This window comes from Euwallacea similis, chromosome 4 (assembly GCF_039881205.1).
Source record: "Euwallacea similis isolate ESF13 chromosome 4, ESF131.1, whole genome shotgun sequence".
Classification (NCBI taxonomy): domain Eukaryota; kingdom Metazoa; phylum Arthropoda; class Insecta; order Coleoptera; family Curculionidae; genus Euwallacea; species Euwallacea similis.
Window position 1 is genome coordinate 5,382,536 of NC_089612.1, and position 27,409 is coordinate 5,409,944.

Below are 27,409 nucleotides of genomic sequence, written 5' to 3' on the forward strand. Positions count from 1 at the left end.
ATTGAATCTTCTTGGTACAACAAGGACAGATTTATTAAAAAATGAAAGATTATACAGTAATAAGACTAAACCTCATATTTATATTTGTAAGGTTATATTTATAGTGACGTAATTGATCTCCTGCACGTGATGGGTGTCATAGGTTAGTATTTGGCATGCCCGGAAGAGCAACATAACCTAAAGTTACTATTTGTACAAGAACCCAAATATCTCATCACTATATTATTGATTTTTGTTAAGAATTCATAGTTTATTGGACTTTCGTTGAAAAAAAATAACAGGAATGAGCCTATAAAAAGCGGTATACATTTGAGACGCGTAACCTGGCAAATTTTTAAATAACACGATCGCAAAGAATGAAAGTAAATGGATGCAATAACATATTTAAGTTATAGGTAGCTATTTAATGCGGCATGTTCCATTTATTTCAACAAAAATATTACATTGCTGTATTTTTGCAATATTTCATAACCAGGAGTCTATAAAACTTCACACATTGTGAAGGAACATTTCCCAATTACTGAAACTTATAAGGAAACAAAGAAGTGGCAAATTTTCAAACATGTCTTCACACAAGAGATGGTAGTTAATGCACAACCACTGACCTGCCAATAAAAAATTCGAATTGTTGAGTGCAGATGAGACAAACATTACCTCATAATCCATAATCTTATTACAATTGTGGTTCATAATGATATCCCTTGCTAGTTTAGTGCGTAAAACTTGTGTGTTCTACTACTTATTTGAATTGTGGATTTTATTAAACGAATGATTATGCATTTAGGAAATAAAGTTTGCTTATCAATAGATAGAATCTGGTTTTTGTAAGTATATCGTGCATTTTCTACATCACTACTCTTTCCATTTAACTATTACACTGGCAAAAGTTAACTAAAAATATAGAAATTCTTGCAGAAATTAAAATCACAGCATTGTGGCATCAATCACTGTAGATTTATTTAATCTCATCCATTTGAAAATCAACCTTATTGTTATAAGGTATCTGGAATAGGTACATATTTATAGAACTAGTTTTGGTTTCAGCATGTAAGGCCTTTGAAACTCGTATTACATTAGCTAATTCCTTTGTTAGACTCGTCCAGTTTATCCACTGTACTGATTTATTTATAAACCTAAATATTATTCTACAGTACCTAAATAGTATTCTAAAGTACGCTTAACATATTTGATCATAGAACGCACAATAATCACAATCAATGTTATTATCCAAAAATCAACTGCAACACTTTGAAAGGCTCCTTAAACGTGGTAATTTTCCATTAAGAGTAACTCACATATGCAGGAATGTTTTAGGCATCTTGCTATATTTAAATTTATTGTTAAATTTGGCCCAAATAAGAATTTAGATAATAATAACGTTAAAAATGAATGTAAAAATGGGTTTGTTTTTCCTCCTGACAATCAGCTGATGACGATTTGATAGACGGTTCATCGCATCGACCTTGATTTCCACGAGACGTCAATTTCAGCTACATTATGTAAACATTTTAATTCATATTTTCACTAAAAAATTGTTCAATTCTGAGTGATTTCATGTAGTTTGGGCATGAATCACAATTCCAGTTATTTTGTCTTCAAACAAGCACATTTAACCTTGTCAAAACTATTTCATAACTCAAGGTAGGAGTCGCAAACGTGGGTCTTTCTTGTAAAGGGAAGTCCACTTTAGACTATTTAAATAAATTTCTGCTTATTTCTTTGTAAAATATATCTTATTTTATATTTAAGTTGCAACTTAAAAAGTCATTATGAAACCCTGAAACTGCAAAGAAGCTGCTCGCAAAAGGAAATTAGAGATTCATTTATTAAACTTTCAAAGGAGGTATAAAGATCCATCTTCAGAACAGTCCACAAAAAACTATGTTTTTTTTATAGTACCATCCTGATGTGAATAAAAGCCCAGGAGCTCACAAGGAGTTTCTGAAAGTGCAGGAAGCATACAATGTTTTGTGTAAACGAGAGTCTCGTGCTAATTATGATTTAGACTTAACTAATCCAGGGACTGGTGTAAGATATGAAAGCTCTAGCTCACATTATCCCTTTGGGGCCAAATATAATGCTTACCAAAGATGGCATGGAGGAAAGTGAGGTTTAACTCAATATTTTAGTTACTTTCATGAATGAATGAGAGAAACGTGGGATGTGTAACAGTGCCTTTATCATGCATAGGCCACAATGTTGGGGCTGTTACCTTAACAAGACTCAGAATTCATTGGAGTAGTATAACTCCTTGATCTTGTTGAGCAGTAGAATTGATTGTCTCAAGTGCTGCATATTGCGATGCATAAAATTGGGACATTGTGCTAGCCTCTGTATATCTGAGGTCTCAATAACGCCCATCAAACTTTCATGTCATTAGAAATGATAACAGTCAGTAGGTCAGCTATCACTTATATTATTCCAGAAGCCATGCCTGCTTGGCATTTGCTCTGACTATATGTTTGTTAGCCTGCCACGTGGCACTGACAGTTGTTTGGTGGTTTGGGAACATACACTTGATCATTAATTTTAGTATATTCTCTCAGTTTCGATCAGTTCAGACCTTTGGAGCACTATTCTAAGGTGTAATGTTTCGAAAAGATCTACTTATCTAGGACACAAGGGAGCCAAAATCCAAAGGTTGTGAATTTTTTTCTTTTCTCTGGAGTTTCCACGGCACCTTTACGTTCTAAAATCGACTTTGATAGCCCTCCCCCATGTTTGTATATTCAATTGAACTCACTACATCGTACTTAAAAACCGTCATTTCATAAATTTTTAAGTGTTAGGGACTACTCGAGTGGAGGGACAGTTTCCCGACGATATGGCAGAAATACAAAACGATATTGCTAAGCAGAAGGTATTCGTACACATATCGGTTGCAGTCGTCAACATATCAAGAAGTAATCTCCTCACTTGAGTTATTGCCGATTTTTAACAATTTTTGTCTAGTTATCCCTCTTTCAGTGCCGGTTAATCACCCTCTCTAAAATCCTCAGTAAGAAACTTATGAGCTTTATAGGTTTAGATAACTTTAATTGAAATGATGAGAAGTGAGTGAAATGAGAGTATGCGTCACTGCTAGTGGGTGTTTTTACGTTGCAAATCTGGAAGTTGTACCTGGAGCGCAAGCTCCAGCTTTCACTAGCAGTGGACGTAGATGAGTAAATGCTTTGATTCCAGCACTAGAGTTCTTAAATAAGACTTTCCAGGTACGCGATACTGTAGGCGTCTTACACAGTACAGAACTTTTTACAGCTCTCTTTTTGCGAGGCCCTAGGGGCCCGTTTGCATTTGTGTTTGGCAGTAGAAAAGCCTTCCAATGCTCGGCATTTTTTTACTATTCTACCTTTGTCAAAAACATACGGACTATTTTATGATGTTTCACCAGAGTGATGTTTTACTATAAGTTTTGGTTAAGCCCATGAGTCCTCCGCTTATTTACCTTTTCCACAGGTCTTCAGTTAATGGTCGGTTTGGCTCACCTTAATGCGAAATGCTCATTTTTTATGCTTGTGGGTTCTATCTTAAATAAGATGTGGCTGTTTGATGACAGTGCTCTGATTCTTATTATTTTGTGATATTTCTCATTTTAGTCCTTGGGATGACCCGTCATTTTATCACAACCGAGATAAGTCAAAAGACGATCCCACTAGACCTTACTATGGAATCAAGGGACTGAAAAAACAGTCCAATGGGAGAGTGGCACTTTTCATTGTACTTGTTGCTGGTATTGCTTTTTCCATTCAAATGATAATTATAAGGTAACTTAGTATAAGTCACTGTTTTAGGGCTTGTACTGCTATATGAATTTTCTAGGCACACTTTTATTAGGCAACAAATTATTATGAATGAAAAATCAATGGAAGCTCAAAGAGTGTTGAATGAAATTAAACATCGAGCCAACAGAACTAGTAACCAAGCCCAAATTGAAATTCATCGACAACAATTTGAGGAGATGGAAAGGATTAGAGCAGCAAAAGCTACTGAATGGGAATAGGCTAGTACGATGTATATAAGTTTATTAAATAAATTGATTATTATTTGTTATAAATTGCTTTACACAGGTAATTGTCCTATAAATATCATCATGGGACTATTATCGTGCCCTATATTTTTTGAGCTTATCCTCAGCTTTGGTATAGGCCGGATCACTACTAAAGCGATATTCTAGGAAATTATCTTGGTGTAGAAAAATTATAACGACCCATAAACTTACCTATATTAAATGTTTATCACATCATTCACATCCAACATTAAATATTAATATTTATACCCTCTGTGACGAAAGGTCTATTAATGGGAAAACTGGAATGTTTTCTAAATCAGGTATTATTTTAAATTTAAAATTACTGTAGGAATTAAAGCGTTTACATTAGAGCTGAGCAAATCATTTTCATTCAACCTAATGAATGTTACCAAAGGAGTGGATTCGACAACCAACCGAGTTTGCTACAAGATATTCATTGTACACTTAAACTTTTTGCACATACACTGTGCAAGCCACATGCGGATATTCAGGCTTGAAAACCGGTGTCCCATTTTCCTGGTGATCTGCATATTTAAGAGTATAGTGAAGCTCGAATCCCAGCTTCTTTAAGGCTAAAGCTGTGAAGTGGCTAGAGCAGTCCACTGTTACGAAGCCAGCCCCGAGCTCTTTGGCAATTTCTCTGCAACGAGACTTCTTTGTAAAAGCAATGTAATGTCAGGTCCGGTTAATTAATTTTCCAGATTCCCGCGACACGGCCTGGGGACGAAACATGCCCCAACAACAAAAGCTCTTTCTCCAGAGATAAATGACTTTATTATACGAAAATTGAATTTTAGTAGTTCAAGGTTACTCCCGCTCCTTACGCTGCGTCTCGGCGCTTTTTCAACACGTGGATTGAGTAGACGGGAGAGGCGCTCCATTGCTCAAGGAGAAAGCATAGGCGCGGAGAGTCATATAGATATATTACAAGGGGTGCTGCACTATGTGGAAACCTTTTTTTTATTGTTTTTGAGGAGAAAATTAGGGAACTCTTAATGAGTAAATGGACGAAAAATAATGGAGAATAATATACAGAAAAAAGGCTTTGAGCATGTGTGTTGCACGCCTCTGCACGGGCCCTCGCCTCAATTGCAAATGAGCTCTCTCTTTTTTTTCAGCAGGATTCTTCCTTGCTGCTGCTTTCCAAAGGGCATGCACCAGTTTAAAAGTGTTTCCAATTAAAATCTGCATGCAGAGTAATTCCCCGAGCATAATTATTTCTCTCTAGAAAAAAAGCACTTGCCTGGTTTTATTCAAAAGCTCTTTGGCGATTCCCTGCCCTCTATAATTTCCATCCACCGAGAGAATCTTCACAGTCACAGCTTTATCGCAGTCCGGAAACCGCCGAAATACGTCCGATTCCAGTCCCACTTTATCGAGCATCCTGACAATTTTTGAAAACTTTTCATCGGTAATTTTCTGTTGGTCTTCGGAGTTTTGCAGGTAACCTGGAAAATGGCATTCTCGTGAGTCAACGTGGAGCTTTGATGATTAATATGATCTACCGGGTTTTAGCACGGCATTCAGGCAAATCCCGATGATATTTCCGTTATGTACCGCTTTCAAATTTATCCCGTTTGACAACTCTTTTAGTGCGAATTTCTCCAAGTCCATGCATCTAGGATTATCTTCGTTGATCAAGTCTTAAAACATGATTTTAGAGGATTTGAAGCAATGTGCAATTTCAGTGCTTACCTAAATACTTGTTCAATGGTTCGTCTTTAAAGAAAAACGTCCTCAGGAAATTGAGAATATCTTCCCTGTCCTTAGGGGTGGCCTCCTGGATTTCATATTCCGTTGGACTGACTGGGGTGGTTGGGGTGATTGGCGGTGTCATCGCTTCTACGTCGATTGACTAGATTTGCAAACAAAATGCATGAAATTTCCATACTTAACGAACTTTTCAAAGTATGTAGGTCTTATTTATTTCGATTAGTGGCATGAAAGCTAATTGCGGAGCGTTTCAATGTAGTATGTATTCAAATCGAGCGTCAAATGTAAATGAAAAACAAATATTTAAAATTTTACAAGCCCGTGTCCTTTACGACTGCAGGAAGTGAGTGTTTTTGCTGAAGAACCAATAGATCCAAGTTCTGGCGACTTCATCAAGAAGGTAAGGTTCATAAACATATCGACTCGGAGAGAGTATTAGAGAGCTTCGCGGTTTCCATGGAAACTATCTCCTAGATAAAATTGCCAGTAAGCTGACCTAGGAGCCTTAAGCAAATCGAGCTTAATATAGGGTATCTCTAAAGGGTCTATATAAAATTCTACCACAGATTTCTGAGGCGAAAATATAATGATTTGACCCAATTTGTCTCGGTTTACGGTTTTCAAAATACGAGCCGTCCAAGTGAAGATAAGAAATAGGAGAAAAATTACTTATTCCGCTTATAATGCTACTATCTGAATAAAAGGTCGCATCAGGGGGTTTTTAGAGATTAGAAGTCAGAACCAGTTTATATTTTCGATGCACATTGTAGAAGACAATATCAGCACTACATGAACTCTCTTTAAAGGCGCATAACTTTTTTGCCCTCAGTATAAAATTTATGTATGACTAAATTTGTGTTTTTCTATGTTTTATGAAAAAAGGTGTCTTATTACAAGTCTCTACGGGCGTTCTTTCTTGAAATATTTTTTTGTATAATAATAGATAAGAATAGGTACAATTTCATTCAAGCAAAATAAATAATAAAAAATGGGTATAGTCGAATAAAAACATGAAGATTAAAAAACATGACGAGGATTAAAGATTAACTGAATGTTTTGTTTTTTTTTTTGCGTTCTAGCTATACGAATAAACATGTTTCAAGTTATATTTCAAGACATACAACGAACTTTACACTTCAAATATCTTAAGAAGCAATCCCCGTAAGAATTTGTTCGAATATGTATATTTTTTTCATCAAAAAAGTAGGAGAAATTTAGTGATGTATAAAAAATTTTATACCGAGTGACAAAAAAATTATACCTCTTTAGGGTTCATTTAGCGCTGGTAGCGTCCAATCCAATATGCATCGCAAATGTAAAGGGATTCTGATATGTCGCTCCTAAAAACCTTTCAATGCGACATTTTGTTCAGATAGCAACGTTACAAACGAAGTAATTCTTTTTCCTTTTTTTAATTTTCACTTTGACGCCCTGTATTTTGAAAAAGGCCCACTTTTGGACTAAAATAAATTGAATTAATCCGTCATATTTTCGCCTCAGAAATCTCTGGTAGGATTTTGTACAGTCCTTTTATGGACACGCTGTATTCCCTAACTCGTGTAGCATGCAAACTATCCATGTCTGAAAACAACATCTTCCATATGAAACAATATTTGTCTAACTTGTTTACATGTGCATCTGCTAACAACCTCAGTGCTATTGTTATAAACTATCGAATTTAGCTTGTAGCTGCTTTTAAATATTTAATTAATGCATCATTATTGAGCATTGGGAAAGGTATTCCTGCGGATAATAGATGTAGGATCCTCGACAAAGAAGACTGTTTGGGTCGTTATTATATAATCGTTATAATCAATATTTCATTTGCATAACGTATCGTTTAGCAACAATTGGAATGTCAGTTTAGTAATAAGCGGGCAAAATGAATGCTTTGTTGGTATAATGAAAAAATTTAAACAAATAATCATTGGAAAATAAAAAAACGTCTCGTTTGAAGCGTTTTTCAAGCTGTTTGTTTTCAAAAGTCACTTTTATTGAACTCATATGCGAAGTTCGCACATAAACAAGCTGATGATAGTGACGAAGTTTGTTTCATTGTGCATGGGCAAGGAGCCAATAACATCTAAGTTTCTCCACTAAAAATAACGCCAACTAGCTAAGTTTCTAGCCCCAAAGCGTACCTACCAAATCCTGCTGCACTCTGCAGTAGGGCAACTACAATGACCAATCTAAAGCTGTGAAATGGTAATATAATTAGGCACTTTACCTCGTATCTAGTGAACTTAAACCTCTCAATGGGGGGCCTCGAAGAGACATTTCTCCTCATGTGCAACGCCATGGCGGCGGCCACTAATCAAATCTCTTTAATTGGTTCTAATGGAGGTATTAAATCACGGCAGGAAGTTGAAGTCACTTTGACGCGTAAAATGTCGCGAAACCATACAAACGCGTATCCTCTTTCGGTCGCTTTCAGGCGTCCAGCACTGCTATTTCCCGCCTGTTGGTCCAAAGCCAGTTCCCCATTCTTTTATACGCGCCGTTTTCCGGCTGAACTGCGCAAGATTTTGCCCATTTTTTTTCTCTATGAAGTTTTCGGTTAGTCCCCGGTTTTGGGCAACTAATTAGTAATGGCCATGGACGAGGACAGAGGTGTTAACGACCGATCCAAGTAAGAACTTTTGCAGAAAGAAGTAATCGTAATTTCTTTGCGTGTATTGCCGTATATGCGGAAAAGCAATTTCATTGACGCGCCGTGGTTTTAATTACATGATAAAGCAAGGTGGGAACGTCACATTGCTTCAAAATGGCGACACTTCCGTTTGTACCGGAAGTAGCTGCCAACTTCGTTATGTTAAATGGAGCCCCTCAATTTTTTTGGCGTTTTCGGATTTTCCGATAACTTTAAGGCCAGTTTATGTAAAATGCCTTATGTCTAAAGTTTGCCGTTAAATCGGAAAATTTAGACAGCTGCACGATCCCAGAGAAATCGGTATTGAGCGCTAACCGCTGCGAATTTTGGCATCGGTGATCTGGAGCTCAATGAGGACCTACTACGCTACATTTCGGCGTATTTCAATGTGTCAAAAAGTCTTCCACAGCAGCCGAGACGCGTTCTGCGCGCCCCCTATTAACTGATTTTTTTCTTATAGGACATGAATTACAAGATCAAGATTAACAAATATGGCGTGCTTCGCCCTTTATTATGAGCAACCGGGAATTTCCATCTGCCATTGCACTTTATAACACGCGCTTTTTCCTTGTTCCCTCGCTGTTTGTGCAAATATAAAAATTTGAGCAATAAAGTTATGATTTGTTGTGATATTGAATTGACGGTGATAAATAAGTGTGTGATAGAAGGTGCATTAGTGCGTGCATGAAGCTTACAGTATTACGATCGTTAAGTTTGAGTGAGTATTCAAGCGAGGCTTTCGCGCCCCTTTCCTCTGTGTGTTTACTTAAGGGAATCTAGGAAGGGGAAATTAATGCTATAATCATTCATCAAGTCATTAACATCAAGCGATAAATAGTTACATTTGAAATAATCTTGGTTTGAGCAAAACAGTAATTACTTTTCCCATATTGCCTGGTGTTTGCCCCTGTTTTTAATGTATTTGGATTTGACCGGATTACTGGAGAAAGCAGACTCCAGAGGTGCAGAATGCTTCTGGAACGTTAATACTTACCTACCTCGCCTTTTCTCATTTTTACACGATCAATTTCTCATTTTTACACGATCAATTTCTCATTTTTACACGATCAATTTCTCATTTTTACACGATTAAACAAAATCCTATTTGGTCGCCCTTCGTGTCAGGCGCCCCGGAGAGTCACTTTAATTGAATAGAAGGTTTATGTTATGCGAAAAGTAGTTTATGTTCGGAATTTTTAGCGTTTATGCAGAAGTACTTACCATGAAAATGAAGTAAGTAATAAAATTACACAACGGAAGTTTGCATGCAAAATGTAGAAACTCGAGGCGAATATTTTAGTTCTTGAAAGCTCTACTGTGTGTAGCGTCATGCTATGGGTTTTTAGATCAAATTTCAGGGTAAAAACACGTGTACATAAAGGTATATTAACCACCAAGCACTGCAAGCTTTAAGAAAATACCTCATTTCTTACAAAGTTGACTAGATTTTTACTGTTTGGTTAGTTGGAGATTTGTAGTCATTCTTGTAGTCTCTCCCTTTTGTAGCTCCATGCCTATGAATTTTTGGATCAAATTCCAGAATAAAAACACGTCTGTACAGAGTTATATTAACTACTAAATATTGCAAAATTTATGGAAATAACTCGTTCCTTTGCGTATATCTTAAAAATCACACATGATGTAGTTTGTAGTTTTCGAAGTAATATAATGAATACACGAGTAAAATATATTTTCCTGGAGAAAATTTCAGCCATGCGAAGACCAAAAATCCGCTGAAAAGCATTTCTGCAGGAAATTGTGAGCATGAGAGTTTTCGCAATACTACATAGAGTTCGCCTCCATCTTCAATTTCTCCGTAGAAGATTTCAGGTTAACGAAAGTTGATCGTTTTCCTGTTCTAAATATGTAAATTTGAGTAATCGTTTTGAGGTAGTAGCAGTAAAGTTGCAATATTATGATTAAATTTGAACAGTAGTTTTGGAAAGTTTATCATTCCATAGCTATACTTTGTGTGCTAACACTAGTGAAGTAATGAATTATCTAAAGTTTAGAGTATATTAATATACACCCAGAGATACACAAAATAAGAAATTTTGCTTGATATATGGTTATTTAGACGTCATGAAATTACGATTAAGTTCTAAATAATCATCGCTCCTGCTTACAGGTAACCAGCATAATTGAGCACTTAAAGCACTCAATATACACGTATTGGTAAATATTTGAAATTCTCTTTGATTTATCTGCAATTTTTGAAGTGCACACAATTAGATTTAGTTAAAATCAGCCTCTCAAGGTTTAAATAACTAAAAAACACCAAATAAAACCTCCTGCTGAAAGCTTCTTTGTGCTTTCTACGTATTATATTTACGATATTCAATAAAGTGGAACTATGAAAGTGCTTTACCTTGGTAGTTTTTATGAGAAAAACAACACTAATCGTAATAATACAACAAAACTTACGATTTTGTATGTGTAGATGTAGCCACTGAGAGAAGTGGCACCTAATAAACTACCAGCCTATACACATCACGACTAGTATTTATATGAAATTGATAAATATTGTGATAAGACACTGGCTTATCAGAGAAACAAATAGAAATCGTACCATGTATTCTAAAATAATTTCGACTTATCCGCGGATCTTCACCAGCAAAAGCGCCATGGGGTTCCAAAGGTGTCTCGTGCCTTTCACACCGGTAATTAAAAAGGTATTCAAACTACCATTAGTGCTTAATGGATACATAATAGTTATCGGTTGCCAGGAAAAAAATTATTAAATTGGTACTTTTTGTGATCTTTGAAACAGCTATTTTTATACAGGGTGGCACCTTCTCGATATATTTATTGGGTATTGGCAAAAGGGCAACAAATGAATGAAATCTAATTGCACATTTTTAGACTCAAATTTTCAGACAAAATTTATTGCATCATTGTTTCATAGCTACATATCTTGATTAATTTTTTATACAGGGCGTTTTGGAAAAATTTTCTATTTGGACGTGGCACCGTATTTTTGCTATTATGGAAGATAAAATAAATGCAACTTTTGAGAATTTAAAGCTTGAAATTTCTTTATCTATTGCGAATTTTAAATAATGATATAAAATTTTGTATTTTTTCCACGAAACATCCTATATGTTAAAAAAAAGAATAAAATATACTGTTTTTTGAGTTTTTGAAATTCTTTATTTTAATTATTGTTGGTAACCTTTATGGTGCAGGCGAAAATAAATGATCCATCGACATTATCCGTTTCTGGAACTTCTGCAAGGTCGCTTAAATTGACACAAAGTTGCACAATTTGAAGTTCTAGAATGTGCAGGATTTAAAAAAATCTAATGGCTCTCAGAGATATTCGAAAAAAACTGAAATTTTAGTTTTTGTTTTTTCTTCAGTTTATTTGACGAGGTGATTCAAAATGGTTGACACCTTATCAACATTGCAACTTTTCCTCTTCTATAACGTGGCGATATTATATTTCAAACCCGACGTTTCGATTTTCGACCACCATCATCAATTTTCTTTTTCGAATGAGCGCCATCTCGGATTTCCAGACGAGATCTGATAGAAGTCCATTATGTTTCGCATTAAAATGTGAAAATTACTTCAGGAACATATGCAAAGCGATATCCGAAGGGACAACAGCCAGCTCAAAATTATTTTCTAGTCTTTCATAGAAATTTAGCCGAGAATGGTGCATTTTCTAAACTTCTATTTCACGGTAAAACGTCTCGAACAATGTCGACATGCTGTAGAGCTCTTTCGAAGTCACCAGGGTTTTTTTCTTTTAGCCATTCCTGACATATGTTTATAGGACTTTATTTTCTTGCACGCTGTTTGTTTAGGAAACACCTTGTATATTGAACACCAGAAATTATACATACAACGAGTGAATGAAAATTATCTAAAATTTTTGAAGCACGGGTTGTATTCGGAGAAGAATTCCATGAACGAAATGTTATAAATTTGGGACACTTTCATAGAATTTTTAGTAAAACAAAAAAACAGGATTTTTTATGTTTTCACCAAACTGCAAGAGCAAAATCCAAACATGTGATACATTATCGTATTCAGAAAAAAAGTTGAGCTCAAAAATCTGAAAATCCAAGACGGTATCCATAAGGAAAAATAAAATTGATGATGGATGTCGGAAGTCGAAACGTCGGATCTCAAATTAGTACCGCCAAATTTTGGAAGCGGAAAAGCTCTTATAATGAAGTTCGAGTCATTCTGAATGATCGCACCAAATAAGGCGAGGAAAAAATCAAAATCAAAATTAAAGTTTATTTCAAGCACCTCCGAAAGTCATCAGAATTTTTAAAATTTTGAAACGGCATAGGCCTGAAGCTCAAATGACCCAACTTTGTCCCAATGTAGCTCGTATTTTCAATATTTACCGAGATCCCCATGGTTGACCTCCAGAAACCGACACCCTGTGTATACGTCTGTTAAATTCCAAATGATGGGAAATTTCAAAATCGCCCTGTATCTCGTGAACACGCCAAGTTAGCCATGCAAGGATGATAACATAAAATTTTAAAAATCGAACGCGAGAGTGTGCCATCAGATTCCATCTATCTATTGCCGTGCCTAAATCACGCCACCCTGTATATACACAGGATAAAGTCCTATCTCTGCCTGTGGTCTGAACTTGAACTATCACGCATAATAAGATACCTTAGCAGTTATCATATACCTGAATCAAGGTGAAACAGATAGGATAGGACTTGCAGCGTTACGATTTATCTCTGCAGAGTTTTAATGAATCAACTACTGGAACCACGCCTCCTCGACCAAACACCACATACGCAGTCTTATTAGTTCTGGCATTCAAACATTTTATAATTATAATAATTAGATGTGTATCATGAATATATTATTACAGCAATCCGTTCACCGTTTGTTAATTCTAAGAAAAAAAAAACTTTTGCATTAGCTGGTTACCAGGTACCACTGAGAGCACCTCCTGTTCCATATCCTTGTGTCGATTTTTTCTTTAGGGTGGTCTACTACAAGTTATATCTAAGTAAGTACCATACACACTAAAAGCAGTTAAATCAATCCGAGCTCAATGCGAAAACGATATAGATTAGATTTTAACGTTTAGTATGTCGGGCAAGGATTTTTAAACAGTCACGATAGACCTTTCAAAATTGTTATTTTTCCGCCCAAGATCTTCAGTGTACAGGGCATTATTTTTGCGAACTTATTAGTCAGTCGCCAGTATTAGTAAATAACAATTATAGACATTGTTCTTATGGAAAAATGATTTATGGCCCTATGGTAATTTACATTTAAATGGTTTTTTTATGTTAATGCACTCGGTCCCTTTTATATAAGTCAAGGACTATCTTATGATTGTATTAAGTCCGAGAGATTTGTGTTGCATTCTCTAAGGTGAAATGAATCTTCAGATTCCCAATAAATTGCTGCAGATTAAGAAAATAATCAAATTGTTATTATTTGTCTGAGCACGGCAATAAATAGATGAAAACCGGTGGCAAAAGTAAAAAATAATTCTCTGAACGCTCGGTATTTCTGTGAAAAAAGGTCTCTTGAATATTCTTCATAAAGTTAACCGTAAAAAAAAACCAGTGGCGCATCATATTTTTCGTTTAAAATGTTCAGGGTCACATCGATGGGGACGCCACTTATGAAATTAACAACATCGTTTTCCCCTTAAAAAATGCGTTCCTACACATATTTTACTTCGTGCGATTTTCATTAAAATATTTAATAACGGAACGGATTTATACGAATTTTTTTATTTGATTACCCTGTATTTCCTATAGGAAGTGAAAACGGAGCCGTGTTCATATGAACTTTTTTCCTTAAAATTATCTACAAATTCGCCCCTTACATTTCTGACATACTATTATGAAACACCCTTTATATACAGGGTGGCTGATTCCAGAGCTCCACCACGGAGATTTCGGTAACTATCGAAGATACGAAGCTAGTTAAATCGGAGCAAATTGCGCAGTTTGAGCTTTAAACATGTACCTCATTAAAATTTGAAAAATTTCCGTGGCTTTCGAAGGTATTTCAAAAATCCGAAATATTTTTTTTTACATTTCCTCAGCTTATTTGGAGAGATAATTCAGAATAATTGACATTTCATCATTGCAACTTCTCCTCTTTTATAACGTGGTGATGTCATATTTAAAATTCGACGTTTCGATTTTCGACAACCATCATCAATTTTTTTTTATCATCTTTGATTTTCGGATTTTCGTTCGCCCTATAGTGATTTACATCTAAATTGCTGTATGTTAATACGATCGATCCCTTTTACGGAATCCAAGGAGTATCTTGCAATTGTATTAAGACCGAGAAATTTGTATTATAAGGTGCAAATCTTTTAGAGTGAGATGAGTCTTCAGATTCTAGATAAATCATCCCATATTTATCAAAAAAAATTTAATTAGTCCTATCCGTTCAAGGTTGAAGCAGGAAATGGCAATAAATTCTTGTTGTCGTCATCACTGTAGTGATAAGCTCCTAATAACCATAATTTTTTTGTATACTACTGATCTGGTCTTGCCTAAACAATTGTATAGGCTAAATGGCATTGAAACATGCGAATTAGTAAGTCAAAGCTTGCGAAAAGCTTAAAAAATAAGTTATGATTTACTTACGTAGATATATATTTTCAAAAAGTCTACTGTATTAGGTAACAGATCGGTGGTAACTTAAGCACCAAGCACAGTGGTACATTGAAGCCTTAACACACCTAAATACTTCCTGCTTGTAATATGACCCTAAAATAAATCACGCGATATATTATGGCCCTCTTTGCATCTATTAAGTATCACAACTGGTATCATTACAAGGTGTGCATTATACAGAGTAAATGAATAATCTAAAAAGCACTTTAAACATATTCATTATTTGAAATTGTTGTTACACAAAAATCATGGACATTTGCTACAATTACCAGAAAAATGCCTAGTTTTTTTTCATACTTTCAAATTAACATGTTCCTCTATTTATGACCCCCATTTCCTGCTCATTAATATGCCTCGCAAATGAGTTTTTCCTTCATTAAAAAATAAATAAATAAATGAAAATTGCAGTTAATTTTTAACGCATATTTAGAGCGTATTTAACAGTTCCTGACCTGATGGGCATAGAAGCGAAACACTCGTCTTATCTGACCAGCAGCCATTCTGGACCTAAATGCAGCCGTTAATCCCGGAAATTCCAGACCACGCACGATACACAAAGACCACTGATTTCAAGTTGTTCCGGGTTTTGTTGACTTTGTTGGGAGATGCAGAAAGCAGGGGTGAAGTGTCTGGAAAGCTCCCAGATGTGGAGGGTATCGACCTTTATTATCGAGGACCTCTATAGAATTCTTTAACTCCTAACTAAACCAGCATAATTTTCTGAAAATAGAATAGTTTTTCGATAATTTCAATGCATGTTTCTCCGGATAGCCTGGATGCTCCAGATCCGGCACTGCATGTTACCAGGGCTTATCAGTGATCCGATAATCGGTATATCAAATCAGTTGCGCACTCTCAAAATAATTAATTAATTTATTGCGAATTACCGCTCCATAGTGTCTGTAACTAGATTATTGATTAGCAGCAAAGGACCATAAATCGGAATGCGTTAATGCGTAGCAAACTGAAGGTTGCATTATTATAATTAAGTGACGACTCAGGGAAATTTACCGATCTCTTGCGATGGATCAATAAGTAATCTAAAAAGTAACGTATTTTGCACTTTAGGAAGTGGGGAAATTTCTATTATTTAATAAAGAAACGGTAAATATATATGGCCAAAAAATTTAAATTAAAACCCGAAATGCGCCAGATTAAGCTAACTTTATACATTTCGCGCCATCTGTTAATCCTCACGCAAAACGAAGTGAGATGAGGAGAAATTTCTGTAAAGCTTCAAGGAGTTTTCCTGGTTGCCTACGTATAATTCTAACTATTCATTGATTGTCGAATAATTTATTGATTTTTGCTTAATCGCAATTATTATAAATTAGTTTATGTAAAGTTATTGATTATATCTAGCATAAGCATTAGGGAAAAGTTGAAGAATTTGCATAATTCTTTGGGTTTTCGATTCTCAGCAAATATGCAATGATTAATATCCACGTCCTAAGCATTTTGCTTTTAGTTTGTAGCTAAGTGAAATGTTACGGAACTTCAGAATCCTATATTTTTGAAAATTTGGGATTCTTGAAAATCTTTCATTCAAGCAGCACCGCGCAAGGACACACAAAATGCCGCACTTGCGTTGATGTTGATTTATCCTTAGAAATATTGAACCGCATCATCTCAGGGATGTGATATCGGTCAATATTATCCTCAAATTAGTACATTTCTGTCGCTCTATTTTTGCCCCTTTAAGCTTTGGCGTTCGAACTCTTATTTACAAATATCATGGATTGGGGTAAAAAATACTTTAATTTTTATTTCCCTTCCCCAGTTTCACCCAGGGAAAATCCTAACTAGCAAAACACCTTCTAGTACAATAATTTGTACAATCTATCGTTTTAATCAGACACGTACGTCACCACGGGTAGGAGCGTTTTCGCGTCGCGTTTCTTTTTTCAGTCAGTGCATTCGGTCTAGTCGTGTGTGAAACGTGTTTATTGCGTTCATTTTGGCCAAATATGCGGGACCTGGCCGCAAAAATGGCCGAATTAAAGTTTGAAGCTCCTTTGGCGCAGTTCGAGGAGTCCGACGAGTGGGGCTCCACTGAGTTCCAGTCGTACAAAACCAACGAAAACGACATCAACACCATAAACAGCAATAAGAAAGTGAAGGACCTGAATCAGGTTGGTTTATCGACGTAACAGCCCTGCGAAACCATCCCCATTGCGGTCGGTAGTTTGGGGGACGGTTCTCGCTTTTGGGTAAATGATATTTCGGTTTGGAGAGCGCTATTTTGGTATTTTATGTTATTTTGAAAATAGGGTGAAAATGTAAACAAAGTTGGTGCAAGGCTTGATTTACCAACATTTAAGCCAAGGCCTTCTTTACTCTCGTGTTTACCAAGCTTTTCTTCTTATCTAATTTTGCTGGGTATAAGTTTGGCATACTACAGTATTTCTCCCAGTACTATTACCAGTAATTTCAATAAATCGTCAGGTCCTCAATGACTTCAATGAAGACCTGACCAACAACTCCAATGCTATGGACATAATGTCTCCGAAGACCACAGTTTTGCTGAAGAACGAACAAAACCTTACACAGCTCAACTTAAACCAGGACACCAACAACGTCTCGGACGACAACTTCACAGAAACCTTCTCGGGCTCCTTGGAGGATTTGGTCAACACCTTTGACGAGAAAATCACCAAATGCTTTGGAAACTATGAAGAATCGGTGGAGAAATTGGCCCCCGTGCAAGTGAGGAGTCAGGAGGAAATTATGAACGAGTGTCAGTAAGTATTTGGTGTTAGTTATTCCGTCATCAAGGTTATGGCATTATTGTGTAAGACCTGGCTGGTAGGTTTTCCTAATAAGGAGATATGAATTTAAGTACCTAGACCAGTCATATGTCTCTTTTTATTAAAGCCTTAAGGTTGTTTTAGTACATAGAAATATACAACGCTTTCCTATTTGTGTGTGTTTATAGTGAGTTTAACCCTGAAGATATTGGGTCGATTTTATTTTGGGATTTTGGTATCTACTCTAAAAATACCAGGAAAATCAGAATCATAATGCGGGCGCGTCTGCCGCAAAAAGATCATCAGGGAAATTGGATTTTTACTTCGGAATTTCCTGAAAATGAGCAATTAATCCGTTGATAGTTATATTGACTTTATTTGTAACTCTGTAATTATTTAAAAATCAGCGAAATATGTCTTAGAATTTATCTTTATTTTGTGTGCTAAAGATAAGGACATCGGAGAGAGCAGATAAACAGAATTAGGATGCGTTCGAGTATGAAATATTCAAGTTTAAACATCTATCAATTCCGAAAACATTTCATTATTAAGCACTTAATGATCTAATTAAAAAACAGTGGTAAGCACGCCACATATCGCCTCAATTTGTTGTTTTCCACTCTATTTCCTTCCATTATGCTTCTTCCAATACCCATCAATCCATAATGCATTCATCAGACAGAGAACTTTTTTAAAATCCGCCTGTGATATGCGCATAATATACTGATGCGGCACCTAAGAAAGTAATTAGACGTGTAAACTAAGTAAACCTTCATGACTAGCGCACATTAGTTAATTTGCACTCTATTTACTTCGATTATTTCTTCCAATATCATATCAAGCGCGTACATTTTTATGCTTACATGCTGGCTCTAAAGAGCTCTTTAGAATTTCTCTGCTTTATGTAAGGAGCTTTAGAAAGCTGGGTTATTATATCATTAACGAACAGGGTTCATTCAAGTAGATATTCAGTAATGACCATATTAGCCGCGAGATGCATTTTTACCTGAAGGAAAAGCATTGAGATTGAAGATGAAAACCTGTTCTTAGCCGGTAATAAGTTACTTCAATGTAAAAGAATTTAATGGGAAGCTTTATTGGTAATAGTCAATTCGCTAGATTCTGAAAATCAGTATAAGCAGTCTTTGACTAAACATCTTGCACCAAGCTTTATTGAAACTTTTACGTTTATTTCGATTTTTTAAGGTAATAAATTGCCCTGATAGAATATTCAAAAGGGGACTATCGGCCAGACTAGGGGGCGTCTCCTATGAGTAAGTTCAGGCATCGCGGCGCCAGGCAGGATATTAAATAGTTTTCGCAGAGCCATGTTATAGGGTAGAGGCTCAACTAGGATAAGGGGCACACCTATTACATAATCGTCATTAATCCATTAGCAAACGTTCATATGCTCGACTTGAAGTCGTATTTTATCCACTTTGATCACTCAAACAAATAATTTCAATGCATATTTATAAGTCACATAATGCTAACTGTAAATCAAAACAATTTGCAACCCAAATCTCTGACATACTTTTAAGTGTGATGACCCTTGCTTGTTATTAAATTATTGTCAATTTTCTATTAGTTTGGGTCGAGGTCTATTGGCCTAGAAAGGGCCTTTGTGGTGCGCATGGGCGCCATCCTTGAAAGGGTCACTGAACATTTGGCCAGATGATCGATAAAATTCAGAGCCCTATTTATGTTCGGCCAAATCGTCCGGAAATGTAATACCCAGGGATTGATATCATGCAAATCCGAGTTTAATTAGACCGGAAACTGGCTCTTTGATACTGAATTTGTTGTAGCGTTAGAGTCCTCAAAATAAACTTGACTTAATGCACAACACAAGGTTACATTTTTACATACGTGTTCTATCGATAAGCAACACAGATGAGTTCGTCGTATATCTTTTTAAGCAAACACAATATTCAAATATTTATTTAATTTTGTTACAGAATGTGGTGGACAATCACCGGGAACTTCGGGAACATTCTCCCCATCGATTGGTCGAAATCCTACGCCAGAAAACTCCAAATCGACTCACTGCATTTAGAGCAGGTACTCAAAAGCGTCCAAAATTCTTTGACGGTGACATAAAATCCGAAATAAGCTCCAATTTAAAATAATCTCGTTAGCACATGAACCAGTCATTTTAATACATCCTTGAAGCAGCTCTGATGCGTGTGGGATTTAAGAAAATGAGATTTTTACCATCTGGTTTGTGACGTTAATTATTGTATTTTGCCATGTGTTGGATGGACAAAAGGAAACCATATAACGAGCCAAATTACCGCATCCAAACGCTCTTAATAGGCTTTAATGTGTGACAGTGAGTCATTTCGGCTTTTATTCGCCTGATTAGTAACATGACTCTCCCTTTACAAATAATCCAAATATTGTGGTTTCTAGCAACCGCAAACTCCAGACGACGATTTAGATCTTTCTTCAGAAGACGAGCAAGTGGCCAGCGACCTTGACATGCACGCCCTTATTTTGGGGGGCATTCAACAGGACAATGAACCCTTGAAAACTGCAGATGAAGTATGCGCGCACAAACAAAAAAATGAAAATTATTTTGTACCAAATAAAATGATCTTTTAGGTTATACAGGAAATTGATGACATGATGCAAGAAGACGAATGTTCGGTGGACGAAATTCCGCATCAGCGAGAATCTTTTGAGAACAGCGAAGTCATGGAGAAAGCCAAGGAAGTTCTAGCTTCTCCTCTATATGAAGACAGTACGCTAGATAAACAATTTGTAGTCCACACTATTATTTTGATGTTCTTGCAGAGCTGCGAGATTTAAGTCTGTCCCAACTAAATGAACTTTACATGGAACTTGAGGTGCTAATCCGAGAGTTTTCCGAAACTTTGATCTCCGAACTGGCTCTGAGAGACGAATTGGAGTATGAAAAGGAACTTAAAAATACGTTCATTTCCCTGCTTTTAGCGGTGCAAAATAAGAGGCGGCAATACCACGTCGAGAAGAAGCGCAGCTCGAAAAGCGGTACTTTGAAGACCCCCAATGGTTTAGACCCAAAGGTAAGGTCTCTTTTTCGTGTGAGAAAATAGAGTATTTGCTTTTTTTTGCAGTATTTAACTACAGTCATTCCATACCACATAGACAATGGCACACCTGACAATCAGACACTTCAAATTTTGATCAAAAGTAAGTTTTCATAATTAAATGGGTTTGTGTGCTAATATTTGCTTTTAGTTTTAAAGGCAATTAATGAAGATAGCCCCACTGTGCCCACTCTTCTAACAGACTACATACTAAAAGGTACTTAGATATATGCAACCTTCAAATGTGTTAATTTAAATTTTTTTTCAGTGATATGTCCGACTTAAACCAGTCCTAGCTAATAATAAGCCGGCGCACAAGAAACTCCAGTTTTCTTGACACCTTTAGGTTATTTGAACTATGTTCAGGAAAGTTTTCAATCGCACTATTTTAATATGATGAATTTGTCTTTCCTCCATATACCGTTATTTAAGAATCACCCCATATATGGCGTTATGCGATTTAAATATCCGGTCTGTGAGGTGGAGAGAAGAGTTTTTAAAATTTATTTCGCGAGACAACAGAATTTAGTGTTGGAATCAATTTAAAACAACTTGACGACAAGCATATATGACACATCTTTTAAAGAGATGTATAAGGTGTGTAAATTAAGTAATGAGACTGATTTTAAAATTTTTTTTTATTCGAATAGAATTATAATTTAATATTGTCTCCCTCAAAATAACTTCCTTGGGAAGCCACACAGCGCTGGAGACGGTTCTTCCAATCCGCATAACAGTGCTGGAACTCCGATACTGGATTAGCTTTCAGCTGGTCGGTTACAGTCGTTTTAATATTTTGGAGTGTCCCAAAATGAGTTCCCTTGAGGTAATTTTTCAGTTTCGAGAAGAGGAAAAAGTCACAAGGACTCAAGTCAAGCGAATAAGGAGGCTGAGGAGCCACATGAATGTTTTTACGGGCCAAAAACTCGTTGATTGAAATTGCTGTGTGACAAGGCGCATTATTGTGATGCAACACCCAGTTGTTCTTGATGTTTGATCTCACATGAATGACCCTTTGTCGAAGTCTTTCAAGAACCTCTCGGTAAAAGTGTTTATTGACCGTTTGGCCTTCAGGCACAAACTCTTTGTGGACGATTTCCTGGATATCGAAAAAACAAATTAGCATGCATTTGATCTCTCTCTCTCTCTCTCTCATTCTTGCTTTTTTGGGCCTTGAAGAGGTTAAACGGTGCCATTCCATGCTCTGGCGCTTGGTTTCCGGGTCGTATTCAAACACCCAAGACACGTCACCGGTAATGACACGTTCCACAAAATTTGGTTCATTTTCAATAAATTCCAAAAAGTCAAGGCACCTTTCCTTCCTGATGTCCTTTTGGTTTTTCGAAAGGTTTTTTGGAACCATTTTCGAGCAGATTTTTCTCATCCCCAATTCATTAGTTAAAATCTGATGAATGGTTGGTAGTGTGAGTTAAATTCAACTCTTGTCCGATCATTCTGACAGTCAACCGTCGATCTGAAAGCACAAGATCCCGGATTCTGTGGGCATTTTCATCAGTTCTTGAAGATGATGGCCTCCCGCTTCGTGGTTCATCTTCAATGGTCCCTCTTCCTTCTGAAAATGCCTTAAACCACCGAAAAATCTGGGCCCTTGACAAAACACTGTCTCCATAGGCCTTCTGAAGTTTTGACAAAGTTTCCGTTGCACTGTGCCCTAATCTGAAGCAAAACCTAATAGCACACCGTTGCTCGAAATTGATGTCACTAATTTTAGAACGCAGTAGAAGAAACAGGTACACAAACAAAATCGCTATGGACTACCAAATGACTTTAGCGAGTTCAAACTCGTACTGAAGGCGTATCACATGTTCACCTGTCGCTCCTCCAAGTCCCGCTTCCCAAGTGCTGCCAGATCGAACGTTACGTTGTCAGTCTCATTACTTAATTTACACACCTCGTACGTTCGGTTTTGTAAGTTTTGCAGTTAATTCTTCCAGATTTTTTTCCTTAATTGACAAATACGTTTTCATTTAGGTGATTTAGAGCGATATAAAACAAGTTATTCAAGCTAATTAATTATTGCGCTTTTCTGCCAGATATTCTACGGTAAAGTGTCATTGCCGAGTCTAGTCTTTGCATTGCATTATTTTAAGTTTCTTGTATGATATTAAAAACTGTATATTACTTCTAAGAGTTGGTGTATTTTTTAAGTCTTTCTGTGATTTTTTTAGGACGTAGTTTACTGTAAATAAATATATGTATGTCCTAATTCTGTTGCTTTTGACACTTACCGAGGCAATGAAAACTCAAATACTTTTTTTGTCGAACTATAAGTAAAAAACTGCTAATACTCCCCAATTAAACCGTTAATGTAAGTGCAATATGCCCACGAAAATATCTGTTTTGTACAAAGCTAAAATTTATTTATTTCTTGTATGTAAATACATGTTAGATGTAATGATAATTGTGTGTATTCTTGCCAACATTTGTGCGTTTCGCCACATTAAATTTTTCAATGTTGCAACCCTCGTTAAGTGCGTATATGAAACAGAATTAATTTTCAATTGGGTGTATAGTTAACTCACGTTAAAAGTAAACCGTTATTGTGGATGTCATTTCATGGTGTTTGATTGATATTACCGATAAGAGACCTTAAATTGCAAGGAAAATAACAGATGTTTTGTGTTATAAAAAATGCTTAAATAAACAGTAAGAAATTGATTACGCGTTTATTTTATTGGGCAACACAGAAATGATTGTCTTGAATGAGCGGCTTCGTATTACTTTGCAGTCACCATAATATCGACAAAACTAGTAACGCGACAGGAAACAATTTTTTTTTAATTCGAAACAGACCGGATTTTAATCGAACCTCATTCAAATTGATTTACGACTTGTTACCACAGTACAATTCAATTGAAAGAGAAAATTTCTCCTTTAATCATAGAGCGATTCTATCCAGTTGTTTACGCGAATATTTTTCTTTTTTTTCACACATGGAATGTCCCTTTTAATTCAAGCCGCACGTTTGTGCAGTACGTTGCAGATAGCAAAGGAACGCTCTTGATTACAATAGCCGGTTAAATTAACTCTAAATAAGGCTTCCCAAAGCAAATTGTCTTAATCAAATTAAAACCAATTAAGAGTGATTTATCATAGTTCTCCTTAACCCAAAAGAAAGACGTTTGCGTATTTGTCTTTCGATTAACCGCTGACAAAGCATGCTAGTCTTAAGGCTGCTTTAGTGTTTTGCACTGATCACTTCGTTCACAGATTTTTAGTGTCTCAGTACTCTAGCCGAGGGCTCTTAATACACAAATCCGTATTTGTAAAGAGTGTGTCACCACTCGGCCGGCAAATGTAGATAAACTTTGTCCTTTGTTTGATAATAATGGCTTGGGTCTATTGAAATAAATTCATTCTACAATCGCTTGACCACTACGAACGCTATCACTTAACGTGGATTTTTAGCTCTCATTATTCACCACAATGAGTTATTGTAAAGGTTTATTATCAGTTACGGTAATAGTTGCTGTAATTTTTCAAGCGTCAGCTACCTTCTCTGATTGCGGTAAGTACTTAGTTTTCAGGTATAGACTCGTCTTCATGGTCTTTCTTCATAGGATCGGTGGATGGTAGTATAGTGTCAGTGAATATTTCAAAATGCACACCATCGTCAAAGAGATGCATTTTAAGGAGAAACTCTAACGTCACCATGGCAATTACCTTCACTTCAAGTAAGTACTCAATTAGCTGCTAAAATGGGCTTTGCTAATAATGAGAATACAGACACAGAATCCAACATGTTGAAAGCAGTAGTGCACGGAATCATTCTGGGAGTTCCCGCACCTTTCGACCTACCTAACCCGGACGGATGTAAAGATTCTGGCATTGAATGTCCAGTTCAATCAGGAACTACGTACAAATATATTACCAGTTTGCCCATTCTTTCTGCATATCCAAGGGTAAGCCTCGAGATTGGTGTGAGAATGGTTAATTGTATAATTTCATTATAGGTGACTGTGGATATTAAATGGGAAATCAAGGACGCCAACAACAAAGACCTGATCTGCGCTTTGATTCCTGCAAAGATATCTTAAATATTAAAATGAAGTATTGTTTGGGCATTTTACAAATGCTTTTACCTTCAGAAAAGTATTCAGACGCAATAACAGGAATGTTTATGTATGTTCTTAAAATTTGATAAACTCTCTGACCTTTTGAAAAAAATATACGTATGTTATCTAATAATCAGAAAACTTATTCCCTCCTATGCATACAAAGTCAGTAGTGAAATAATGGTATTTATCAGAAACTTGGTTTTATTCATCAATCAGTTCTACACAACCAGTCAAACTTATGTACACATTTATAAAAATATAAAAATAGTTTTCCTCTATAAACTTACGACGATTTACAACATTGCAACACTGACCTAATGATTCTCTAAAATTGCGGAAGGGCATTAAAATAATACTTAATTGGTTTAAAGAACTTAGTACTTGAATTCTCTTTAATAGAGTCTGACTAATACTTGTGATTATTTGCTCTTAGTAGCAATACAGCAGTATCGGACTGTATTGCCATTAAGTCGTTCATAATGAATCAAAATAATTTCCCCAAAAAGTAAAAATTCCTTAAATGTTAAATGCATGAGCAATTCACTAATGCCTTGGCCTTGAATAATGAATAGTTTTAGTGCTAATTTAATAAACTAACCTAATAAGTATATCGAAAAATATTTCGTTGGAGATCACCAGTTTTTCTAGGGTTTACTAATTATTATAAATTACCACTTATAATAGTATTGTAGGTGATTTTGTAGGTGGTAATTTATAATATTATAATAACAAATTCTTCCTAATTATGGGCAAATTCATGATACTAATAAAACAAATATGGAAATCTTAATTTCTCTAAGGCAAATCTTAATCTTCCTCACAAACTAAGATTGTTTTCACTTACACTTCAGAACGATTTAACACAACAAACTTATAAACTACCAAAAGGTAAATACCAACTTTTACCTTTGTAACAGCCATAACTTGTACAGATGACTTGTTAAGTCACTTTGGCTCGGTGCTCTGGCATTGAGAGCTAAGCCTTCACATGAAACTGGGCTTGGAGGGGGAGCTACAGCATAATCGCTAATTTCAGCAGCTAAAATAGACGCATAAAAATACACTTGCTTCAGAAGAAGCACTAGTTGAAACAGACCCACCAGCTCCAGCTAATTGCTCTAATTTCCTCTTAGGTCTGCATTTGCTTGAAGACCCTTCAATGGTAACCCGCAGTCTAGCCTTGTAAATCGGCTCATATTCAAATAATTGTGCTTGGAATCCCACATTTGGATCCACAGAATTCCTCTTTGTCTTCACAAAATCCAAGGCATCACTGAAATTACCCATTCTGAAGCTCCTCAAACAGTAATGCTAATAAACAACTAACAAACCTAAAGGTGAGTCTAAATTTCTGCATGATGTATGCTAATACAAAAGAGGCACTTCTCGAGTTACCACTACTGCTTTGAATCAACACTTTGGAATTTTTTGCTAGAGCTTCATCGATGAAGGCATTAACTTCAGGGAAAAATCTCATGATATTTTCAGTCTCTTTGTCAGCAATGTCAAGTGTTCGGTATATGAACGCTGGATTAGGTAACTGTGGCCGAAGATAACCTGACTCGGCCTCAGTTCTAACACATAAAATATACCTTAAAAGCCAGATTAGGTATTAAAAAGAGGAAACAAGAGAGCAATTAAGCCCTGTACCTAATGCCCTTTTGCAGTAAATTTGGAAGGCAATGGGGCTGCGCTGCTATGTAGGAGCCAAGGTACACTCCTGGTACGATTTCCTGCATACTGGTAGAATTGCAGAAATTCCAGGATGCATTTGACTAGCTTGTAGTTTTAGTATTTACATGGTATATCTGTAAAAAGACAGTTTGTTTTTATTGTATAAAATAAAGGGAAAAGAGAAAGTTTATCAGAAAACTACATTTTCTATGCAGAATTGCAGATTGAAATGATGCAAGCTGAGACATACCTTTGAAAGTTGGCTTTATCTTACAAATAGACAATACACAATACACGTGTCTAAGCTAGAGGTATAAAGATGGAGGCCAAAAGAAAATAGGTTAGGAACAGGTAAAGGCGCCAAATCCCGGAAAACAAACTTTGCTTATGGAAATGCTGCTATAATAAAAGATAATCCGCTTTGTTAATATTATTGTTAAATGGAATTATTGCTAAAACCTACCTCTTCGGAGATTTAAGTTGAAAAATCAGTCATTTGAAGTAGATGAAAACCAGAAGTTTTAGCCCTATATTATTTAATTTGTCAAGTAACGAAACTTAGGAAAGTTGGTGTATATTTTGCTAAATTCGGAAAACCAAGAAAGAAAAGTAAACCCATTCCCTTCCGTTTTCGTAAAAATAAAACTAACCTCAAATCTCAAGTTCGATAAAGGATAAACACTACATATGGTAATTTTATCTTAACTACTCCGGACGTGAGTCCACTTGACTCCAACTTGAGAGAATACTCATAAAAAAGGAGACAAATATTAGTTCCGAGCACTCGGAGTTTATGACACATCATGGCTTTTT

At 36.0% G+C, this 27,409-nt stretch overlaps 5 protein-coding genes across 10 annotated transcripts; 3 read left to right on the plus strand and 2 right to left on the minus strand.

The window, feature by feature from the left end:
- The first annotated feature begins 1,487 nt into the window (after positions 1-1,487).
- On the plus strand, positions 1,488-4,054 carry LOC136408023 (uncharacterized). The gene is made up of 5 exons (XM_066388743.1): positions 1,488-1,641; positions 1,750-1,843; positions 1,897-2,105; positions 3,597-3,764; positions 3,820-4,054. The coding sequence occupies exons 1-5, from the start codon at positions 1,568-1,570 to the stop codon at positions 3,998-4,000; spliced, it is 726 nt and encodes a 241-aa protein (XP_066244840.1). The 5' UTR covers positions 1,488-1,567; the 3' UTR covers positions 4,001-4,054.
- A 151-nt stretch (positions 4,055-4,205) lies between these two features.
- On the minus strand, positions 4,206-15,016 carry LOC136408022 (arylalkylamine N-acetyltransferase 1-like). Of its 3 annotated transcripts, none has more exons than XM_066388741.1 (5): positions 14,996-15,016; positions 5,726-5,885; positions 5,536-5,673; positions 5,274-5,478; positions 4,206-4,670 (listed from the first exon to the last, which is right to left on the minus strand). In XM_066388741.1, the coding sequence occupies exons 2-5, from the start codon at positions 5,865-5,867 to the stop codon at positions 4,475-4,477; spliced, it is 681 nt and encodes a 226-aa protein (XP_066244838.1). In that variant the 5' UTR covers positions 5,868-5,885; positions 14,996-15,016; the 3' UTR covers positions 4,206-4,474. The 3 variants fall into 3 exon arrangements, with proteins under 3 accessions (XP_066244838.1, XP_066244839.1, XP_066244837.1); XM_066388742.1 differs by lacking the exon at positions 14,996-15,016 and adding an exon at positions 10,818-10,837; XM_066388740.1 differs by lacking the exon at positions 14,996-15,016 and adding an exon at positions 7,971-8,554.
- Positions 15,017-16,919: 1,903 nt separating this feature from the next.
- Unc-76 (fasciculation and elongation protein Unc-76) lies at positions 16,920-23,522 on the plus strand. Its single transcript, XM_066388985.1, has 9 exons — positions 16,920-17,157; positions 17,471-17,766; positions 19,731-19,833; positions 20,185-20,316; positions 20,377-20,515; positions 20,569-20,819; positions 20,871-20,946; positions 20,995-21,060; positions 21,112-23,522. Exons 1-9 carry the CDS (start codon positions 16,993-16,995, stop codon positions 21,126-21,128), a joined length of 1,245 nt encoding a protein of 414 aa, XP_066245082.1. The 5' UTR covers positions 16,920-16,992; the 3' UTR covers positions 21,129-23,522.
- A 480-nt stretch (positions 23,523-24,002) lies between these two features.
- On the plus strand, positions 24,003-25,035 carry LOC136408268 (ecdysteroid-regulated 16 kDa protein-like). Its single transcript, XM_066389152.1, has 4 exons — positions 24,003-24,372; positions 24,425-24,538; positions 24,591-24,766; positions 24,818-25,035. Exons 1-4 carry the CDS (start codon positions 24,291-24,293, stop codon positions 24,899-24,901), a joined length of 456 nt encoding a protein of 151 aa, XP_066245249.1. The 5' UTR covers positions 24,003-24,290; the 3' UTR covers positions 24,902-25,035.
- Positions 25,036-25,105: 70 nt separating this feature from the next.
- On the minus strand, positions 25,106-27,240 carry LOC136408267 (serine/threonine/tyrosine-interacting protein-like). Of its 4 annotated transcripts, XM_066389148.1 has the most exons (6): positions 27,060-27,240; positions 26,847-26,995; positions 26,573-26,730; positions 26,254-26,514; positions 26,023-26,195; positions 25,106-25,961 (listed from the first exon to the last, which is right to left on the minus strand). In XM_066389148.1, the coding sequence occupies exons 3-6, from the start codon at positions 26,659-26,661 to the stop codon at positions 25,825-25,827; spliced, it is 660 nt and encodes a 219-aa protein (XP_066245245.1). In that variant the 5' UTR covers positions 26,662-26,730; positions 26,847-26,995; positions 27,060-27,240; the 3' UTR covers positions 25,106-25,824. The 4 variants fall into 4 exon arrangements, with proteins under 4 accessions (XP_066245245.1, XP_066245246.1, XP_066245247.1 ...); XM_066389149.1 differs by lacking the exon at positions 26,847-26,995; XM_066389150.1 differs by lacking the exons at positions 26,847-26,995; positions 27,060-27,240 and having other exon boundaries at positions 26,023-26,201; positions 26,260-26,514; positions 26,573-26,819.
- Positions 27,241-27,409: the final 169 nt, after the last annotated feature.

Coding starts and splice junctions, on each gene's coding strand:
- LOC136408023 (XM_066388743.1), top strand. CDS start 1,568: ATGAATCACAATTCCAGTTATTTTGTCTTCAAACAAGCACATTTAACC. Junction 1,642..1,749: donor AAACTATTTCATAACTCAAG/GTAGGAGTCGCA, acceptor TTTATATTTAAG/TTGCAACTTAAAAAGTCATT. Junction 1,844..1,896: donor TTATTAAACTTTCAAAGGAG/GTATAAAGATCC, acceptor TTTTTTTTATAG/TACCATCCTGATGTGAATAA.
- LOC136408022 (XM_066388740.1), bottom strand. CDS start 8,042: ATGGCGTTGCACATGAGGAGAAATGTCTCTTCGAGGCCCCCCATTGAG. Junction 5,886..7,970: donor TTAAGTTCACTAGATACGAG/GTAAAGTGCCTA, acceptor TTGCAAATCTAG/TCAATCGACGTAGAAGCGAT. Junction 4,671..5,273: donor GAGCTTTTGAATAAAACCAG/GCAAGTGCTTTT, acceptor GTCTCGTTGCAG/AGAAATTGCCAAAGAGCTCG.
- Unc-76 (XM_066388985.1), top strand. CDS start 16,993: ATGCGGGACCTGGCCGCAAAAATGGCCGAATTAAAGTTTGAAGCTCCT. Junction 19,834..20,184: donor ACTCACTGCATTTAGAGCAG/GTACTCAAAAGC, acceptor TGTGGTTTCTAG/CAACCGCAAACTCCAGACGA. Junction 20,947..20,994: donor ACTTCAAATTTTGATCAAAA/GTAAGTTTTCAT, acceptor ATTTGCTTTTAG/TTTTAAAGGCAATTAATGAA.
- LOC136408268 (XM_066389152.1), top strand. CDS start 24,291: ATGAGTTATTGTAAAGGTTTATTATCAGTTACGGTAATAGTTGCTGTA. Junction 24,539..24,590: donor GGCAATTACCTTCACTTCAA/GTAAGTACTCAA, acceptor ATGAGAATACAG/ACACAGAATCCAACATGTTG. Junction 24,767..24,817: donor TTCTTTCTGCATATCCAAGG/GTAAGCCTCGAG, acceptor ATTTCATTATAG/GTGACTGTGGATATTAAATG.
- LOC136408267 (XM_066389149.1), bottom strand. CDS start 26,661: ATGCAGGAAATCGTACCAGGAGTGTACCTTGGCTCCTACATAGCAGCG. Junction 26,515..26,572: donor TTACTGCAAAAGGGCATTAG/GTACAGGGCTTA, acceptor CTGGCTTTTAAG/GTATATTTTATGTGTTAGAA. Junction 26,196..26,253: donor AAATTTAGACTCACCTTTAG/GTTTGTTAGTTG, acceptor GGGTAATTTCAG/TGATGCCTTGGATTTTGTGA.